We start from the raw sequence: 21,491 nt of genomic DNA, 5'->3' as shown, positions 1-21,491 counted from the left end.
CATATCTTATGGAGCTAGATGGTAATAACCAATACACATAGCACAGAATCACTTGTGAAGACTGAGGATCTATACGAGGCTTCTAGGCTGCAATTGTTTTTAACGAGTGCTGGGGTCATAGTTTGACAAACAAGAGTGAGTAATAATATTAACCTTTCAAAGTTAAAAAGTTAAGATGAGATCTTGCATGTGTTTGAACTCGAACTTGAATTATTACTGGAAATTACATTAAAACTTGGGAATAACTGAAAAAAGGGAGGAGAAGCACACAAAGTAAACTCTTGAGTTTCAACTTTCAACGGTAGAGACGGTAGGTGGGGCTGTACATGCTACTCTCTGCACACTTGACAATATCTTTCGGCCGTGGAAGCCGCCCCGCCAATCCTGCAAAACCAATATATCCACCATAACCGCATAAGTACTCAAAACCGTAATATAAGGCTGATACAAGAGAGAGAAAGACAGAAAGAGACAGAGACCTAGTTCATATGCCTTAGTTGCTACATTGGCTGCAATATGAGCTGATATTTTCCGGATGGAAGAGAATGAAGGATATATCATTCCTTTATCATAGTTCTCTTTGCTTACTTGTCCAGCTAATGCCTCAGCTATGTCGCAGAAACACATCATAATATTAATAAACAACAAAGCTGGGAGATATGTTTACTAAGTTGACATCTCTTAAATGCTTACCAGCAGCAAGAAGCATATCGTCATGTACCCTTATCGCTCCTGAGATAACCAAACCAAGTCCGAGACCCGGGAATATGTACGCATTGTTTGCCTGTATTTTAAGAAAGGAAATGCAGAGAGCGTTTTACCAACGAAGTTCAGTAAATCCCAATGGACGAAGAGAAGAGAGTTTATCTATCATTACCTGTGTAGATACAAACACATTTCCTTCATACTCAACTGGATCAAAAGGACTTCCACTTGCGAAAATGGCACGACCCTTCATTCGAAGAAAACCAGAGAACTTAATTTCCATTGAGGTGAAGACATATTGGAATAATGGTGTGGTGTGGAGAGACTTACCTTACTCCAAGTATAAGCTTCTTCGGCTGTACATTCTGATTGTGTTGTCGGGTTAGAGAGAGCCATTATCAGAGGTCTCTGCAAGAAACATCTTGTTGGTTTCTCTTACACTCTAACCAAAACGATGTTCAAATATGATCACCTGATGGGGAATAATAGATACCTCATTGGTGGAGGACATGGCTTCAATCACTTCTTTTGTAAAAGCCCGTCCAATGCCAGCAGATCCAATTAGAACAGTCGGGTTTATGGCCTAATAAGACGTATAACTTAAAGATGTCAATAGCTAGTAGCCCTACTTCCCTCGACATCATCACTGATTGAGATACAAAAGGATTGTGACACTTAATAGGAAGAAGTTTCGAACCTTAATAGCACCTAAGAGGTCTTTCACTGGTTCATGTTCATGAGCCCATGGTTTCTTGAAGTCTTGAAGTGAATCTTTACGGGAGTTAACAATCAATCCCTATCAGAGAACCAAAACTTGCATAAATTTGTCGTTCCAATGAAATGTCGTATCTACAGTTTTTATTGTTTCTACCTTGGAATCCACAAGCCAGATTTTCTTGCGGCTTTCCTCCACTGAAGCATTCATCTGCAGAAGAAATATGAATAAACTGAAGCAACTAACACCTCAGAACTCGCAAATTCCAAAGAACACTCATTACCTGTTTTGATATATAGAGAGCTATGAGTTCTGCTATTCCAGTTCCAGCCTGCAACAACCAAACAAGAAGACATAAGAAAACATTCAGCATACGTGGACTTAAAGGATCAGACCGTGATTCCAAAAATTGACTCTTACTTCACCAGCACCAAGAAAGAGGAAGGTGTGCTCTGCAAGTGGACTATTAGTCAACTTCTGTGCGGAAACTAATCCCGCTAAAACAACAGATGCTGTCCCCTGAAATTGACAGGCAAAGAATAATTTTTCAAACAATGGAGACAACAAGAAACAACAAAAATGAATTCTAAAACTCTTACCTGTATATCATCATTGAAGACTAGATGACTGTCGCGGTATTTTGCAAGCAACTTAAAGGCATTATGATTAGCAAAATCTTCAAACTGTGTTAGATGGAAGATAACAATGTATATAAACAGCTTACACAATAATAATTTATTGAATCCTCGTATAATAGAATCAAGAAGCAAGAAGAAAAAATTCATTGTTTCTTTACCTGTACAAGAACATTTTCACCATAGTTCTGTTTCACAGCACTCATAAATTCATGCAAGAGTTCGCTGTACTCCTGCAATGATGTTTTAAAGCTATTCACTCATGGAAGTTCATATGATCATGTCTTAAAATTTCTTAACAGAATAAAGGATGCAAGAACAAAAGAAAAAAAAACCTGTCCCGTTGCTCTCTTTTGTCTGAGTCCTATGTAGAACTCATCATTCAACAGTTTCTCATTGTTTGTTCCCACATCAATGGTGACAGGTAAACACTGCCAAAAGCAATTTAGTCTCAAGTTCCTGACTCTAGAAATATTGTTTTAAACTTTTTGTACAATCAAACCACTACCGCTGACGGACGAACACCTCCAAGTGCTGAATATAACGCCAATTTACCAACCGGAATACCCATCCCCTGAAGTCAATCAACCTCAGGTCAGGTATTCAGATATAAACTTATCTAAGGAATTTTTTTTAAGATGTTAAGAGGTTATGGGTTCATTTGGAGAAATTACACACTAAATGTAAACGTCAATGCAAAGGCAAACAAGCAACCAAAGCCACTTTAAGATCACATCAAAACCGAAATGAAACAAAATCCTAGGAATACCTGACATCCAAGATCTCCTAACCCCAAAATCCTTTCACCATCAGTAACAACAATAACTTGTATATTCCTCTCAGGCCAGTTCTTTAACACATCTAGAATCTTTCCCCTGCATGAATATAAAGGTTATGGCATGAGTAAAGCCAAGGAAATGAAAATTTCAAGATAAAAGTTACAAGCAGTATGTACTTGTCTTTTAAACTGATGAATAAACCCTGAGGTCGCCTGAAAATACTTCCAAATTTTTGGCAAGCTTCACCAACAGTTGGAGTATAAACAATAGGAAGAAGCTCCTCAACATTATCTATCAAAAACTTGTAAAACAGCCTCTCGTTCCTTTCCTGTTTTATGTCCAAGAAGAGATCCATCTTTCTCTGATAGTTTTACACAATAATTTCTCAGATTAATTAAACAGAGAAGATTTTTTTTACCTGAAGTTCTGTCAAGGCCATGTACTTTTGTAATGGAAACTGATATTGTCGGATATTGTTCATCAGCCTTTTCTCCTAAATAATTCAAAACCCGAAAAATGATTGGAATTAAAAGTTTTGATTGAACTCCATTAATAGAACCATACCAAATAAACAAATCACCAAGTTCTACCTGAAGCTTTTGATCAAGAACAACTGGAGGGAGAAGACCACGCAAGTAATGTGTGTCTCTCTCTTTCTCAGTGAAAGCAAGTCCTTTGTTGTAGCGAGGATCTCTCAGCAACGAGTACCCACTGAAACAAGAAACGGAAGTTACTAACTTGACTGACAATTTAGACACTTAAATTTTGTGACCATGGAGAAGTTATGTTGTTACCTAGAAACAGCGAGAGACCAAGGAGTTATGTTGTGCTCAATGGTAGCTGAATCTTCTCCGTACACATCAACAACGCCACCATTGACGGAGGATTTCAAATCCGAGTTGGTCACTTTCTCCATCTTGAAAGGATCAATGAACACAATCCCAAAAAAAAAAACGAAAAGAAGGTAGTCTTTTTCACGTATCACAAAGAAGAAACTTTCCCTACTTTTCTTGAAAAATATAGTAATGGAAGGAAGAAAGCTGTGGAAAATCCAAATGGAAGCTTGAGGATGCATAGAGGTGTCACACTGAAGAAGACAGCTCTGTACACCACATGGACTCTAAAGTTGCCACGTACAATTAAATGAAATTAAATATGAACTTAATCTTATTTAAACATGGTTTTTTTAATTTATTCCACAAGCAAACTTACACACGGAATTTATTTGACACTACAGGACAAATCTAAGATTATAAATAAAGCACAGATACTACACCACATAGCTTGACCTATAAGTTAGGCTACTTAGGTCAGATACTTGCCTAATGCGCATCTTATGAGACACGAAGACAACAAACAGGACAAGTAGTTGTGTTCAACCCGAAAGCTTTTTCAGCATAGAGGTTGAAGCCACCAATGATTTCTCCTGCGTTTTCTTAAGGTAAATTCTGCACAGGACTGGTCCTGCAACCTTCCAGACAAATCCACAATAACTAGCGTCGTTCTTTTCGATGGCATAGTCGTAAACAATGTTGTAAAGTGGCAAGGATTGGGGATAAAGTTCTTCCAGGCTTATCTTGCTGTCTTCAAACCCTGCAGCACCATAGAAATCCTGATACAGAGAGAAGAAACTGTTCAACCAATGAGTTGTGTTTATAAAGCATCACATGGATTCTTGTTGATTGCAGACTTCCCCAGGACCAATCAACAAAAAATTGTGATTTATACAGTCTATTGGTCAGATCTTTGCATTAGATTGATAAGCTTACCTGCTTGTATCTCTGGTTAACTTCACTGGTTAGTTTCTTCTTCTTATTTTCATCTTTTTCCATCATCGCCTGGCTCATATCAGCTCTGTAGTTCTCGTACCAGCGTCCCCATTTCTCCATGTGAGACTTAGGGACAGGCTCATCTTCTAAACACGTGAGTTTACTGATTTCTGAATTGTAACAAACAGAGTCAAGACATTACTATTACATATTCGAGATAATGAATTCTTGTGTACTCAGATTGTCAAAAGTAAAAAAGAAGATCCGTACTGGATGGTAGGGGTATCTCTGCATTGTGGTATTCTACAGTGTCATAGATTAATCCAAGAATAGAAGTGGACTTGATTATCTTTTTTTTATGATCCATGTAATGTGGAAATGTGCCGACCTGTAGGTTGGGTGGGAGATCGACCTTAGCACCTTTTTTTGGTGCATCAAGAGCATCATAATATATATCAATCAACTTTAGCATATTCTTGTTCCGTTCATATTTTTCCTTCGCACTCTCATCTCCTAAGGTGAGGAAGCGGTCCATTATTGCTAGCCAGCTATCTGCAGCCATCCCTATAACGTCTCTGTAAACCGAGAAAACAAAGCATATATATTAACTAAAAAAGCTATTGTGAGCTTGAAAGTAAGCTAAGCCGAGAATTAAATTATAGTACCTCTTACAAAATCGTGCATTTAAGAACAATTTGAAAAGCTCTTCTTCCAACTTTTCTTGTGATAGCTCACTTGGCTTTCTACCAGAGTAGATTTTACTCGGTTTAGAAGAACTCACCCACGGTTCACTTGGCTTGAAGTGTTCAAGTAGCTAAATAGAAGAATTTATAGTTCACATGTCAGGTCTCAGCAATGAAGAATTTACTTTCAAATTACGACGGATATAGCAGAGTGAGTACCTGCGGATTTCTGGATATAAAATACATATCGCCATCAAAGTCACCACCTGCAATCTCGTCGCCCAAGGATCTTGGACCTTTCTGCGGGAAGAACACAGCATACTTGGAATTTCCAACATAGTCTTCTAAGGCCTTGACATATGTAGCCTTAAGTACATGTATGTCTCCAAAATGTAATCCAGGATTCCTATAAACCAACACATCCCCAGAGATTTGGCCAGACTTGCTACACAACCACAAAAAGAAAGCAGTGAGGAAATGATCAGCTACCTCTTGGGAATAACTTTGAAGCTAATTTACTGGTTCTTGATGTTTCCATCTAGAACCCAAAGTGAAAGACCAAGAGAAGAATTGGGTCGCATACAGAATGACACAGACTTCATTTTCCTTAAGCTTTCCGGTGGGATCCACCGTACCCATGAGATAGTATGATTCGTCAATAGGAAGCCTTCCTGCTTTGAGAGCATTCTTCTCTGTATTTAAGAGAACAGACAGACGATATTTCAAATGTGGTTCGTCAAGGGGGATTTCAACTAAGATCATTTCTGCAATGTTCTGGTCGTCCATATTCCCATAATTAATGGCAGCTGCACATACAAAATTAACTTAATAAAAGACCCATCCGAGTGTCTCCTCAAACTACTTATCATGTTAAAGACTTCAGGGTGCATAAGTTAAGTTAAATCAGTGGTTTCAGGGGTAGTAAGAAATTGCAAATGAACCAGAAAGATTTGGGTTTTTCGGTACCTTTAAACGCAGCACGTTCACTGTAGAATATGGTTTTAGACTCTTCCAACGTTTTGAGCAATATATTCAAAAAGAAGTCATCAGGGACTCCTCCATAACTAAGCAGTGCAATCAAATTTCTTGACAGCCTCGTCATTTTTGGTGGATTACTGGAAGATGTAAACAACCAAAGATCATTAAAAAAAAATCGAACGAGAAGTGAGTTCATAATTCAAGATAATAAAAATCCACGAGGAAGCTACCTTGTATTGACTACCTCCAGGGAGTTAAAGGTACTAAATTTAACAAGGTCTCATCTTCATACACCTTGATCATAGAAGGTCGAACCTGGACAGTCTGAGGAGGAAGCTGCCAAATAAAGGAGCAAAATTAGGAGTAGCTTGCAAACCTGATTTTGTGACATGAAAAGAGAGTTGGCTTACTTTCTTGTTTGAGAGAAAAGTTCCCTTAACAGCATAGCCTTTATAAAACATCCGAAACTGGATCAGCAGAGGCTGTTGAAAATAAGAATTGTTACTACATGTTATGAGTGATAGAAAAATACAGAATCGAGCCTGAACATGGAATGTGAACTACTTACCGGGTCTTCGCCACAGGGTCCCTGTGATTAAAAAAATAAGAAACAAACATGATAAGGTAACAAGAGTGAACAAAAGGCAACTAAGCAACCATCAAATAATCATGGAAGTACAAGAAAGACCTGAACATTGTTACTTCTAACAGATTTCCCTTTACAAATAATTGGACACATCCGAGCAAGGTCCTCAGAGATGTAGCCAGTTCCATCTGAATGTATAAATGGTTTCCCATTCTTATCAAGAACATCATTATTATCTTGATCCTGCGATTGGAAGAAATGGAAAAAGGTCACATAATGGATGCATTTAAGTTAAGGCCTTAGAGGTGCAGTTACTGAAGAAAACATGGTTTGAGGACATACAAGGCAGTGTATATCATCGATTTTCTCAAAGGTAATCCCATTCATGTCCAATTCAAGCTTTTTAGTCTTTGACAGAATTAGAGAAAACCTGAAGCATCAGCAAAAGAAACTTGACTCTAATTACAAATGAGAAAATCTCTAGAAGAGTTTAAAGATTCTATTAATGTTTTGGCTTTCAAACAAAATGTTTAAACAACAGTTTCCACTAAGGATGTAAAACGTTTATTTTTTCTTTGAATATAATTTAACATCAAATTCAAAAAAAAATAGAAGAGCTTAAAGATGAAACAGTAAAAAGTCTTCATATGCATGCAACAGAGACTTAAAAGAAACTAGAGTACCGTGCCATATAGTTCGCCGGAGATGGCAAATTATGCACATGCATAAAACGCATACGCGCTTCATGGATTGACATCCCGTCAAGGATATAAGGATTTTCCATATCTCTCAACGCTGTAGAGCCCGTGCGTATAAAGTAGCATCTAACTCCCTTTGTAGAAAAATCTTTCTTCTTCCCTTCTTTCCCTCCATCTTTGAAAACTATTTAAAAGAGAGGTAAAAAAACTATTATGTGGAGTTCTAAACACAGAGAAAGAGTACGACAATAGCTGCAAGATATGGCCTTAGCACGTTAGCAATGGAAAGTGTTGTATGTGCAATAACATAGATAATAATCAAGAGAAAATAACAAGGGAAAGGACCCACCAAAAAACTGATAACGACGTAAACCAACCATGATACCGTTCTTAGCAATCCCTTGGTATGTAGAGTAAAGGTTATTACAATTGATTTCCACGCCTGACACGTCATCGAATTTGACGGTTAGAACATTATCATCACCCAAAACGTTGTGCAGGTGTGTTCCAGTGTTCTCCAGAAGATGACCCTGTGAACACAATCTATCAATAAGTAATAGCGTATTAAGACACTGTCAAGGACTTTATCCTAACAGTAGGATATACACTTTTAACTGACTTATGATAGCGACTTGCAAACAAATTATGGCAACAGCCTATAGTAGAATTTGTAATAGCGAATTCAGATCCTTTCAAAACAAAGAACATATGCAACATGGGAAAAACGCAAACATGAAAGACAGAGCAAGGAGAGCGGACCGAACCTTGAATTTGTAACTACCATCGGGAGCAACATGACATTGATAGTAATGAGTCTTCCCACTATCCCCTCCAAGTGACTGGGGAAAGAAGCATGTAAGAAGATGGAATTAGTACAAATTTGATATTAAAGTCAGATTCCTCATAAATTGCAGCAGTTAAAAAGGAAGATTAAACCATCGAGGGTATTCACATACGGCTTATTGAAAACTTTCCTGAGGGTTTCCAAAGCCAATTCGTCAGAAATCGAAGAAAGCATCCGCCTTGTCTCCACTTTGATCGGACGATGCTTGTGTTTCCCATATATTCTCTCTAACAAAGTCTCCACCGGACCCGGAAGAGTAATCTCTGAACGCAAAGAAGAAGACACCACTTCATCCGAACAAGTGTTCATCATCATTGTTTTTTCTCCCCCAAATCAGAGTTTTGTGTCTTCGTCTCTTTAGTTAGGGTTCATAAATAGATGGAAAGAGACACTAAACTGTTCAAAAATCTTGCCTTTCTCTGCCATTTTCTCAAAAGTTTCTTCCTTTCGATTTCAAAAACAAATTTTTGATTGCATTTTTCCCTTTTTCTTTTTTTTCAGACAAATTTGCTTTGTGTGTAAGTTAGTCTGCTTGATTTGACTAGACGGAAAATTTTATTTTGCATACACAGTAGTCCACAAATCTAGCCGTTTTATGATTATTTTTAATTTTATCAAATGCCCAACCTCCACTACTACAAATTACAAACCCTGCCACTAACTTTCTCGCCGCCGCTGTAAACGCCCAAATAAAATCGCGTTATTTTGGAAAAAGTGTTTTCACGTCCTGCTCCCACCGGCCGGTCCGACCGGTTAACCCGTGACCTGAAGACTCACCAGTTCGAGTATAGTGCTAATAACCGGTAGTAATAAAACCGGTAAAACTCAGAAAAAACCGCTATTAACCCATAACCCGGTGAATCAATTGACCCGGCCGGTTTTCAAAAATATTTACTTGATTTTTTGAAAAAAAGTATAAGGTTTCACATATTCAATTATTTTAGAACCTTTTATTCTTTTAGAGATTAGACGGACGATACACACAACTCACGACACACCTCTCGTCTTCAACTTCTTTGTCATCTCTCATTTTGTGTAAGAACTGTTGATTGTTTTATCTCTAATCTTTCTCTATTGTTCTGAATTTTTTATTTTAATTGTGATGATCATGTGTTTAATTGATTTCGAATATTAGACTATTAGTATAATTTTTTTCCAACTCTCGTGGCTACTCTGCTTTTCAAATACAATACGTTAGGTGTTCCTGTGTTATACTTATTCATCCTCATGTTTGCATATATATAAATAAATATTAGCAATTGATCATGATCATGTCTATATCTCAAATCTGTTTTTCTCTTTTTCTGATTTTATATAAATACATTAAACATATTTTATTCAACTGACCCGTAGTTGAACTCGGTTAACCCGGTGACTCGAAACTAGTCTGGTTCATAATCTGGGTCGGGTTTCAAAACATTAAAACGATACTACACAAAATTTAAATCTCGATCTTGGTCCACACAAACAGGAAGTTCTAATCCAGTTTTCCCCTGATTTCAAAATTTAAAATCCAAAAACACACAATCATGGTTTACAATTGGTTTACTGTTGCCTAGGTAACCATTAACTATAAAACAACAAAACTAAACCGGATTAACCAAAATTCAATATCAAACCGAGAAATATTTATCAATGGAGGGTTCATCGTTCCATCTCCGATCACTTTCGACTCTCTTAGTTCAGTCACAAGTTGGAAGATGACATACACACAAACATGGTTCTTCTTCGATTTATCTCCTTCGCAATGTCCCTTACAAACGAAGCAGAAGCGTCAATGATAGCTTCCGAATTCGATGTCTCCGAGAAGAAACTCTGATTTCGATTCGTGAGATCCTAAGTCTCAATACGAAACTACTGAGACGTCGAACAAACCATCGTTAACGGCAACAGCGACGACGGAGGAGGAACAAGTTGTGATTGCGATTGATTCTGGATTTGGCTATTTCATCGATTCACTTACTTTATACATAGAGATAAATTTTCTTGGGAGAAGTTTTCTTATACAGAGAAAACAATGTTCGGGTAATCCAGAATCTTGATAACGACGGAGATTAGTCGTGTTCATCATCGTCGCGGAGGAGTTCATGGCGGTGGTGACTTCAAACCCAGATTTCGATTTCAGTTTCTCAAATTCGAGGTGTAATTTGTTTGCGAAATTAGCTATAATCCAAACACAATCATTGTTTAAGGTTACTCTTTCTTTCTCTGAATTGTGCGAAGGCAAAAGATCTGAAATCGAATGTGAGGAGTGATAAGATTGGAACAAAAGTTACGAATCTGGAAAAAGATGAAAGAGAAGAGAATGAGAAGTGTCACGTACCACATTTTAATTTTTTTTCCAAAAATACCACAAAATTTTTTTTTCCAAAATTATCACAAACACAAAAAAAATATTTTAAAGATGTAGAATTTGTTTTTTTCCATTTGAGTTGACACATTTAGTTTTAGGATATAGTTTTTAGGGATAGGATTTAGTATTTAGAATTTAGGAATTAGTTTTTAGTATTAGAACTTTAGTTCAATTATGTGGTGCTTTTGAAAAAAATATATATTTTAGTGGTATTTTTAGAAAAAAAAACTAAATTATGGTATTTTTGGAATAAAAACCTATTTTAATGGTATTTATGACAATTGCCCAAAAAAATATATGTTTTTTTATTTTTTTTCATAAAAAAATCTGGCATTAGAAAGTGGAGGAGGAAGGAAGAAGAGGAAGGAATATGTTTTTTTTTTATATATATAATCAGGTTTCAGTTCGGTTTATTCCAGTGGAATTTTTGGTTGGCACCGGGTTTATGCCATAAACCGAGTTAACCAACATTAATGGGGATGGAGGTTTTGAACTTTAAAATTATGGGGAAACTGGACTGTAACTTTTCATTTGTGTGGACTGAAATCGGGATTCAGAATCTGTGTAGTTGTCGTGCTATATGAAAATTTATAAGGGGATACAGATCGTTTTTCCGTTAGTTATTTTTCTCAACATTGACTTATTGCAAAATCGCGCAAAAAATTCCCTATATATTAATAGAGAAATTTTCTGGCCAAAAAGCTGATGTATCAATATTATAGAGCTGTAAAGCCAATTTAAGCTTTAATTCTTACTTTCCACATTATTTACATTAATTTGCCATCAAGATGATCCAACAATTTTTTTTAAATTATGCAAATCACAAAATCAATTTAATATTAATAACATCTTCATCAGTAAGATTAATATGTATATATATATCAAAATTTAATATATAAATGATTCAATTGGTTATTGTTATCACACATATTTTTTAATTATCCAAATCATTACATGATGTTCACTTAAATAATTTTAAAATATTATCTCTAAGATAATCAATTATAATAATAACAAAAAAATAAATAACAATTATCCTTTATATATTATTAATAGGGAAGCATTTTGGCCAAAAAGCTGATGTGTCAGTATTATAGAGCTCTAAAGCCAATTTGAGTTTTAATTCATACCTTCCACATTATTTACATTAATTTGCCATCAAGATGATCCCACAGTTTTTATTAAATTGTGCAAATCACAAAATCAATTTAACGTTAATAACATCTTCATCAGTAAGATTAAGATATATATATATATATATCAAAAATTAATATATAAATGATTCAATTGGTTATTGTTATCACACATATTTTTTATTATCCAAATCATTACATGATGTTCACTTAAATGATTTTAAAATATTACTCTTAAGATAATCAATTATAAAAATAACAAAAAAATAAATAACAATTAATCACGCGCAAAACGTGGGTCTACTACCTAGTACTCATTTTTCGTGAGGATAATTAATAATCCTCTTTGGCTAACGTCTAGTGATTCATATGGCTTTTTTATCTTCACCTTGACTAAAGTACCATATCGTCATGTATCTTTCTTTCATCCTTGGTCTCCATGTGTGATTCTCTATGTCAATATATATGGCGTGGCTATCGACTTGTCTCTTTTGTCGGTGAGGTTTTGGGATATTTTTCCTAACTTTTATGGTTTTTGCCTAACTCTCTCTTGCTCTCCGGACTCCTTAGACTCCTATGCCTTTAACTAAGACTCCTTGAGTTAAACAAATATAAACTCACACGCAAACAAACAAATCAATATAAAGCAATCAAAGGCAAGAGCAAGAATATAAACACAGCATGGTCATATCATAACATAAGTTTCAAACATTATGGTTGTATCCATATAGACACATCGCTTATTCAAACCCTCTCACAAACCAACCACACCCAAAATAAAAGATGATACAAGATAGAACTGCAAGTCACTAGGGGCCTAACCAAAGTCACCGCTGTACACACAAAAATATGGTTAGTGTCGGTTACCTAACTAGGGTTTAGGATACCTACAAGAATCAAGGGAACCTAAATCTACATTGGGAGCATATACAACCTGGGTAGTCGGTGGGCGGAGTCTGGGAAGATGATGGACCGGTAGCGTGAGATGGGGGTGGAATAGGAATCGGTGCACGAGTCGGAGTGTCAACCCTTAGTGTTGAGCAACTGCTGGAGTAATGTCCTCTCACTCCGTAAATCAAGCAGATGTTTCATGTTCGTGCGTACGAGATGTAAAACTGGTAGTCAAGTGGGTAATGTCCTATACGCCCACAAACAAAACAGTATGGTACTTGGGCTCCTGGTGTGCTGACTGTCTCGTTCACCGGGATAACATCAGCCAAAAGGTCAGTTCCAAATCCAAGTTCAGGTGCAATATCCCTCCATGTCATGGTGATCAGGGTTTCAGGTGAAGGGATAATAAACTTTGGAACGTTCAGGGGAGGATCGGGGAGATCTCCAAAGTCCAAGTCCAATAGGTCATCCCCATCGATCAAGGGTGTGTATGCATAAGGGCTAGACACTATAGATGGCGTAGCGGAGCTGTCAGAGGAGATGTCTATGGCGCTTGATGGTGCTTCGAACGCGCGTAGCGACTGAAACCCGAGGAAATGTTGATATAATCTTCTACCATGATAACCTCCTTCTCTGCTGGTTCCGGCTCCAAACAAACACATTCCTCATAACTTTCCTGGACTTCACGTTCAGGCTTCTCCTCGACCTTTTTCTCAGGAATGATTTCCCTTAGTGATCCTATCAGCTTCTTGGGTTTATCTTTCATAGTACTGGATGCACGGTCAGTAGCATTCTTCGATGACTCCCTCTCTCAATCTCACGATAACGATACCCTCATGGCAGTAGATTCAGAATCTGTGTAGTTGTGGTGCTATATGAAAATTTATAGGGGAATACAGATCGTTTTTCCCGTTATTTTTCTCAACATTGACTTATTACAAAATCGCAAAAAATTCTCTATATATTAATAGAGAAAAATTTTGGCCAAAAAGCTGATGTGTCAGTATTATAGAGCTCTAAAACCAATTTGAGTATTAATTCTTACCTTCCATATTATTTACATTAATTTACAATTTTTATTAAATTGTGCAAATCACAAAATCAATTTAATGTACATCTTCATCAGTAAGATTAATATATATATATCAAAAATTAATATATAAATGATTCAATTGGTTATTGTTATCACACATATTTTTTTTTATTATCCAAATCATTACATGATGTTCACTTAAATGATTTTAACATATTATCCTTAAGATAATCAATTATAAAAATAACAAAAAAATAAATAACAATTAATCACGCGTAAAGCGTGGGTCTACTACCTAGTACTCATTCTTCGTGAGGATGATAACCAATGTTTTCAAAACCGGACCGGACCGGCGGTTGAACCACATTAATCCGCGAACCGGAAACATATCCGAGTTTGATTAATATCAAAAGTCAAAACCCAAAGAAAATCGAACCGGTAAAAAAACCATATCAACCCGTCAAAAAACTAAAAACCAGTGAACCATTAAACCGGCTAAAACTGGGGTTTACTTTTTTTTGTAAAAATGAGTGCAATTAATTTAATTAATTATTTTTTCTAGTTTTCTTCTTAGCAAATTAGCAATAATAGGATTTCTTAGAGAATGAAGATTGAATGTTCGTCACTCTTATTCTCTTATTGCTTTTATATTTGAATTTCTAAAATATGTTACTAGTAATGGTTATACTTTGAGTTTATTACTTTTAAAGGTTTTTAAAAAACATTATGATTATTGAAGTATTTTATTTGGTATATCCAAATTATATTATAGTTGTAATCATTGAAAAAAAAAAATAGAAGAAATATCCATATTATTTACAAAAATATCATCAAAATCAATTGAACCCGGTTAACCCCGGTCAAACCATATTGACTCATGACCCAGAAGCTTTCCCGGTTCAGTTACCGGTCCGGTTTTAAAAACATTGATAATAACCCTCTTTGGCTGACGTCTAGTGATTCATATGGCTTTTTATCTTCGCCTTGACTAAAGTACCATATCGTCATGTATCTTTCTTTCATCCTTGGTCTCCATTTTTGATTCTCTATGTCAATATATATGGCGTGGCTATCGACTTGTCTCTTTGGTCGGTGAGGTTTTGGGATATTCGTCCTAACTTCTATGGTTTTTGCCTAACTCTCTCTTGCTCTCCGGACTCCTTAGTCTCCTATGCCTTTAACTAAGACTCCTTGAATTGAACAAATATAAACACTCACACGCAAACAAACAAATCAATATAAAGCAATCAAAAGAAAGAGCGAGAATATAAACACAACATGGTCATATCATAACATAAGTTTCAAACATTATGGTTATATCCATACACACACCGCTTATTCAAACCTGGTCACAAACCAACCACACCCAAAAAGATGATACAAGATAGAACCGCAAGTCACTAGGGACCTAATCAAAGCCACCGCTGTACACGCAAAAATATGATTAGTGCCGATACCTAACTAGATTTTAGGATACCTACAAGGATCAAGGGAACCTAAATCTACACTGGGAGCATATACAACCTGGGTAGCCGGTGGACGGAGTCTGGGAAGATGATGGGCCGGTAGCGTGAGATGGGGGTGGAATAGGAATCGGTGCGCGAGTCGGAGTGTCAACCCTCAATGTTGAGCAACTGATAGAGTAATGTCCTCTCACTCCGTAAATCAAGCAGATGTTTCATGCTGGTGCGTACAGGGTGTAAAACTGGCAGTCAAGTGGGTAATGTCCTATACGCCCACAAAGAAACCAGTATGGTATTTGGGCGCATGGTGTGCTGTTTGTCTCGTTCACCGGGATAACATCAGCCAAAAGGTCAGTTCCAAATCCAAGTTCAGGTGCAATATCCCTCCATGTCATGGTGATTAGGGTTTCAAGTGAAGGGATAATGAACTTTGGAACGTCCAGAGGAGGATCAGGGAGATCTCCAAAGTCCAAGTCCAATAGGGCATCCCCATCGATCAAGGGTGTGTATCCATAAGGGGTAGACACTATAGATGGTGTAGCGGAGCTGTGAGAGGAGATGTCTATGGCGCTTGATGGTACTTCGAACGCGTGTAGCGACTGAAACCCGAGGAGATGTTGATATAATCTTCTACCATGATAACCTCCTTCTCTTTTGGTTCTGGCTCCAAACAAACACATTCCTCAGAATTTTCCTGGACTTCACGCTCAGGCTTCTCCTCGACTTCTTTCTCAGGAGTGATTTCCCTTATTGATCCTATCGGCTTCTTGGGTTTATCTTTCGTAGTACTGGATGCACGGTCAGTAGCATTCTTCGATAACTCCCTTTCTCAATCTCACAATAATGATACCCTCGGGGCGGTAGATCCATAGCCCGTTCCCCTCTTCCTATCCTACCATGCCCACGACCTCTTCCTCTTTTTGGTGGCATACTACAAGAAAATAAAAGATGAGTCTTGTTCTGATAAAGATTCCTAACCTATAATATAACAAATGACCAAATCAATTTTGTATTAACATTCCTATGAATCTAGAATTTAGCAAGTGATCAAATCAATTTTGTATGACAGTTTTTGCGACACATTTACTCGATAAAACGTTGAAAACATGGTTTTCCGTAGCATCGGCGGATAACCACCTCATTTACTGGATAAGGATGGCCCCTCCGTCGTGTATGACCGTGATTGGTCCCGCCCTTAACCTTATCCATCCGCACATGCTTATTCGATCGTTGTTCTTGTCTTATCCATTAGTGAAGCTTATCCGCCGATGCTACATGAAACCATGTTTTCAATGTTTTATCGAGTAAACATGTCGCAAAAGCTGTCTAGGAAATTGATTCGGTCACACTAAATTCTAGATTCATAGGAATGTTCATAGGAAATTGATTTGGTCATTTGTTAGATTCTAGGTTAGGAATCTTTATCAGAACAAGACTCATCTTTTATTTTCTTGTAGTATGCCACCAAAAAGAAGAAGAGGTCGTGGACGTGGTAGGATGGAAAGAGGGGAACAGGCTACGGATCTACCGCCCCGAGGGTATCGTTATCGTGAGATTGAGAGGGGGGAGTCATCGAAGAATGCTACTGACCATGCATCCAGAATTCGAAAGATAAACCCAAGAAACCAATAGGATCACTAAGAGAAATCACTCCTGAGAAAAAAGTCGAAGAGAAGCCTGAACGTGAAGTCCAGAAAAATACTGAGGAATGTGTTTGTTTGGAGCCGGAACAAGAAGAGAAGGAGATTGTCATGGTAGAAGATTATATCAGCATCTCCTGGGGTTCTTTTCAGTCACTACGAGCGTTCGGAGCACCATCGAGGGTCATTGACATCTCCTCTGACAGCTTCGCTACGCCATCTATAGTGTCTAGCCCCTATGCATACACACCCATGATCGATGGGTATGATCTACTGAGCTTGGACTTTGGAGATCTCCCTGATCCTCCCTTGGACGTTCTAGAGTTCATTATCCCTTCACCTGACACCCCGATCACCATGACATGGAGAGATACTCCACCTGCACTTGGACTTGAAACTGACCTTTTGGCTGATATTATCCCGGTAAACTGACCTTTGTAGAGGTATAGGACATTACCCTCTTGACTGCCACTTTTACATCTCCTAGCACTAACATGCAACATCTGTTTGATTTGCAGAGTGAGAGTACATTACTCCAGCACTTGCCCAACACTGAGGGTTGATACTCCGACTTGCACACCAACTCCTACTCCACCCTCTTCTCACGCTACCGGTCCATCATCTTCCCAGACTTCGCCCACCGGCTATCCAGATTGTATATGCTCCCAGTGTAGATTTAGGTTCCCTTGATCCTTGTAGGTATCCTAAACCCTAGTTAGATAACCGGCACTAACCATATTTTTACGTGTACAGCGGTGGCTTTTTTAGGCCCCTAGTGACTTGCGGTTCTATCTTATATCATCTTGTTGGGTGTGGTTGGTTTGTGACGAGATTTGAATAAGCGGTGTGTGTATATGGATACAACCATAATGTTTGAAATTTATGTTATGATATGACCATGATGTGTTTATATTCTTGCTCTTGTCTTTGATTGCTTTATATTGATTTGTTTGTTTGCATGTGAGTGTTTATATTTGTTCAACTCAAAGAATCTTAGTTAAAGGCATAAGAGTCTAAGGAGTCCGGAGAGCAAGAGAGTTAGGCAAAAACCATAGAAGTTAGAACGAATATCCCAAAACCTCACCGACCAAAGAGACAAGTTGATAGCCACGCCATATATATTGACATAGAGAATCACACATGGAGACCAAGGATGAAAGAAAGGTACATGACGATGTGGTACCTTAGTCGAAGCGAAGATAAAGAAGCCATATGATTCACTAGACGTCAGCCAAAGAGGGTTATTATCCTCATGAAGAATAAGTTGACAACCCAACTCAAAGGAGTAAAACAATATCCAAGGTGCATTGCGACGAACAAAGGAGAAAGAACGCATACAAAGCCAAGAAGAGGGTGCAAAAAAATAATGGTAAAGACCATGAAAACTATTGCAATCAAGAAATATTTGCTACTACTATTTTAAGGAGTTTATCGGAACAACCAGATTGTGATAAGTCATTCAAAGACTAAATGAAGATGGCGCAAGAAGCTTTCTAGTCGCGACCAACATTACAGGACGGTTTGTTTTAAGGGTAGGAGAATGTATTACCCCTCACCGCGTCCTAGACTCAGACGGAACAACCTTTGCTACGGTCGGCCAACTAAAACCCATCATTCCGTTAAGGAAGGAAAATTTTGGCTTGGACATTCAAAGGGCCAATACAAGAGAGTGATGAGAGACACCTAAAGACCGTGAAGAAAATGCCATATCAAGAGTGATTCTCCGTCAAATGGAAAAATGGTATGGAAAGTCAGGCTATCGGCAATGTTCCTAAGTTGGTCGAAGAACCTAGAGTAAGATCTTAGAACTAGTCTTATCTAGAAAACCTTAGCTGGTCTAGGAAAGTTAGGAGGTGTCAATGAAAGTTGGACTAAGGCGGGTTGGTACGAGTTAATGCGATGGTTGGCAATGGTGGTACCAACGGACATAGGTTGCATTAGGTGGTCCGGACAGTGGCGGTACAAGCTAACGCAGGTCACTATCAGTGATCCAGAGAATGGTAGTACCAGCTAACGCGAATTGTTATTAGTAACCCAACAATGGTAGCACCAGCCAGTGCATGATAACTATCGGTAACGTGGATAGTGGTATCACCAATCGACGTGGGTTGCCATCGATAATTTGTACGAGGAAATGATTGGTCCGGTACATATCCTTCTCCTAAGCTGGCATGCGGACAGGTAACCTTATATATCACCCACCAGCTCGGTATTCGGTGGTCGGAAACGGTCGTACCGGTACACTAATGGACTGGCATTCAAGATGCAAGGGTGCTAGCTGAAGAGAATGGACGACCAGAATCGTCCATGGTGATGCTTATCTGATCAACCTTCATCTTTATCTACAAGAGCGTGAAGCTTATCCAGTAAGGTCGTTCTTATTCGTTCGCCGTGTATCTTCACTGAAGCCACGATAGGTGTTTACCATGTGTTGTGCCAACAGCCGGCCATTGCCACCTCCTGCTTGGTTAAACCGACCTAAGAAGGCTATACAAAACCCCCTTCCACCCCCTTTGTTCCTCAGACCCGAAAACTGAAGAGAAACCCCTTAGAGTTTAGGAGGAGCGCACGGAGAGCTGCGAAACGCCTAGGAAAGTTAGGTGAGTTCCCGATTGCGTGTAAATAGTACGTGAATAAGCTAATTTAACATTTGTTTATTTAATTATTTTATTGAAGTTAGTTTTAATTATTTGATTAGTTTAAAATTAAGTTAGTTAAGTAAGATTAAGTTAGTTAAGTAGAATTAAATTGGCTGATTAAGATTAAATTAGTAATTAGCGCTTAAGTTGGAATTACTGTTTAGCATTAGGATTAGAACTGTTTAATGGTAATTAGCCACCTAGTTTAGGAATGCTTAGCCATTATCATCTACTATTAGAACTGTTTAGTGGTAATTAGCACCTAGTTTAGGATTGCTTGACCATTATCATCTAAGATTAGAACTGTTTAGTGGTCATTAGCATTTAAGTATAGAACTACTTGGTTATTGCTGTGTGACATGATATTTTTGTTTGTGATATTGCTTGTTGTATTATACTTGTGTGCATCATGTAGGTATCACCTGCATTGCTCCATTAGTACATAATCATAGTTGCATTGATGTCCAGGAAAGTTTTGAATTCTGTACATTTCTCTTAAAAATTTACAAGTTCCATTACTACAAATAATACTCATGCTGACGTAATCAATTAATTAATTTAATAAGATTCATTAATCATTATTTATCATATTTTTTTAATTCATTTCGCAAAATATTCACAGGGACTTATTATTCACCAGAGGACAAAATCTACAAATAAAACCAAACCAAAGGCACTACAAACACATCTTGGTTACCTTATTAGCTAGATTACTTACTTGCCGACACGCTTCTTATATATACCGGCCAGTTGGAGTATAAACAATAGGAAGAAGAAGCTTCACCAACAGTTGGAGTATAAGCAAACAATAGGAAGAAGTTCCTCAACATTATCTATCAACAACTTGTAAAACAGCCTCTCGTTCCTTTCCTGTTTTATGTCCAAGAAGAGATTCATCTTTCTCTGATATTTTTACACTAACAATTACGCAGATTAAGCAGACAAGATTTTTTACCTGAAGTTCTGTCAAGGCCATGTACTTTCACTTTGTAATGGAAACTGATAATGTCGGATATTGTTCATCAGCCTTTTCTCCTAAATCATTCGAAACCCCGAAATATATGATTGGAAAAAGTTTTGATTGAACTCCATTAACAGAACCATACACAATAACCAAATCACCAAGTTCTACCTGACGCCTTTGATCAAGAACAACTGGAGGGAGAAGACCACGCAAGTAGTGGAGTACCATTGAAACAAGAAACGGAAGTTACTTGACTGACAACTTAGACACTTAGTTTTTGTTAACATGGAGAAGTTATGTTGTTTACCTAGAAACAGAGAGAGACCAAGGAGTTATGTTGTGCTCAATGGTAGCTGAATCTTCCCCGTACACATCAACAACGCCACCATTGACGGAGGATTTCAAATCCGAGTTGGTCACTTTCTCCATCTTGAAAGGATCAATGAACACAAAGCCAAAAACAAATGCGAAAAGAAGTACAAAAATTTTAGGATCTCAAAGGAAGACACTTTTTCTACTTTTCTTGAAAAATATAGTAATGGAAGGAAGAAAATATAGTAATGGAAGGAAGAAGGCTGTGGAAAATCCAAATGGAAGCTTGAGGATGCAAAGAGGTGTCACACTGAATAAGACAGCTCTGTACACCACATGGACACCAAGGAGTTATGTTGCGTCAAGTAACCACATGGACACCAAGGAGTTATGTTGTGCTCAATGGTGGCTGAATCTTCTCCATACACATCAACAACGCCATTGTCATTTTCTCCATCTTGAAAGGATCAATGAACACAATCCCAAAAACAAATGCGAAAAGAAGTAGAATTTTTTTAGTATCCCAAAGGGAGAAACTTTTTCTACTTTTTTTGAAATATATATTAATGGAAGGAAGAAGGTTGTGGAAAATCCAAATGGAAGCTTGAGGATGCAAAGAGGTGTCACACTGAGAAGACAGCTTTGTACAGCACACGGACTCTGACGTTGCC

The 21,491-nt window shown here is 37.7% G+C and overlaps 2 protein-coding genes across 6 annotated transcripts; both read right to left on the bottom strand.

Moving 5' to 3' along the window:
- LOC104766849 (NADP-dependent malic enzyme 1) lies at nt 137-21,145 on the bottom strand. Of its 4 annotated transcripts, XM_019241316.1 has the most exons (20): nt 20,816-20,906; nt 20,677-20,699; nt 20,521-20,579; nt 3,253-3,273; nt 3,011-3,162; nt 2,825-2,930; nt 2,564-2,629; nt 2,391-2,486; nt 2,217-2,288; nt 2,020-2,103; nt 1,841-1,939; nt 1,704-1,751; nt 1,577-1,630; nt 1,403-1,501; nt 1,199-1,288; nt 1,036-1,113; nt 878-952; nt 694-784; nt 480-608; nt 137-384 (listed from the first exon to the last, which is right to left on the bottom strand). In XM_019241316.1, the coding sequence occupies exons 4-20, from the start codon at nt 3,271-3,273 to the stop codon at nt 296-298; spliced, it is 1,449 nt and encodes a 482-aa protein (XP_019096861.1). In that variant the 5' UTR covers nt 20,521-20,579; nt 20,677-20,699; nt 20,816-20,906; the 3' UTR covers nt 137-295. The 4 variants fall into 4 exon arrangements, with proteins under 4 accessions (XP_019096861.1, XP_019096860.1, XP_019096862.1 ...); XM_019241315.1 differs by lacking the exons at nt 20,521-20,579; nt 20,677-20,699 and adding an exon at nt 3,425-3,545 and having other exon boundaries at nt 3,253-3,327; nt 20,816-21,145; XM_019241317.1 differs by lacking the exon at nt 20,677-20,699 and having other exon boundaries at nt 20,816-20,905.
- LOC104768060 (probable RNA-dependent RNA polymerase 3) lies at nt 6,310-8,862 on the bottom strand. 2 transcript variants are annotated; one of them, XM_019241319.1, is made up of 10 exons: nt 8,505-8,862; nt 8,313-8,387; nt 7,898-8,078; nt 7,534-7,732; nt 7,193-7,280; nt 6,953-7,093; nt 6,833-6,853; nt 6,675-6,746; nt 6,495-6,600; nt 6,310-6,401 (listed from the first exon to the last, which is right to left on the bottom strand). In XM_019241319.1, the coding sequence occupies exons 3-9, from the start codon at nt 7,926-7,928 to the stop codon at nt 6,505-6,507; spliced, it is 648 nt and encodes a 215-aa protein (XP_019096864.1). In that variant the 5' UTR covers nt 7,929-8,078; nt 8,313-8,387; nt 8,505-8,862; the 3' UTR covers nt 6,310-6,401; nt 6,495-6,504. The 2 variants fall into 2 exon arrangements, with proteins under 2 accessions (XP_019096864.1, XP_019096863.1); XM_019241318.1 differs by lacking the exon at nt 8,505-8,862 and having other exon boundaries at nt 8,313-8,473.

This window comes from Camelina sativa, chromosome 19 (assembly GCF_000633955.1).
Source record: "Camelina sativa cultivar DH55 chromosome 19, Cs, whole genome shotgun sequence".
In the NCBI taxonomy this organism is placed as follows: Eukaryota; Viridiplantae; Streptophyta; class Magnoliopsida; order Brassicales; family Brassicaceae; genus Camelina; species Camelina sativa.
Note: the sequence above shows the minus strand (reverse complement) of the source record. Positions and strands in the feature narration are given on the sequence as shown.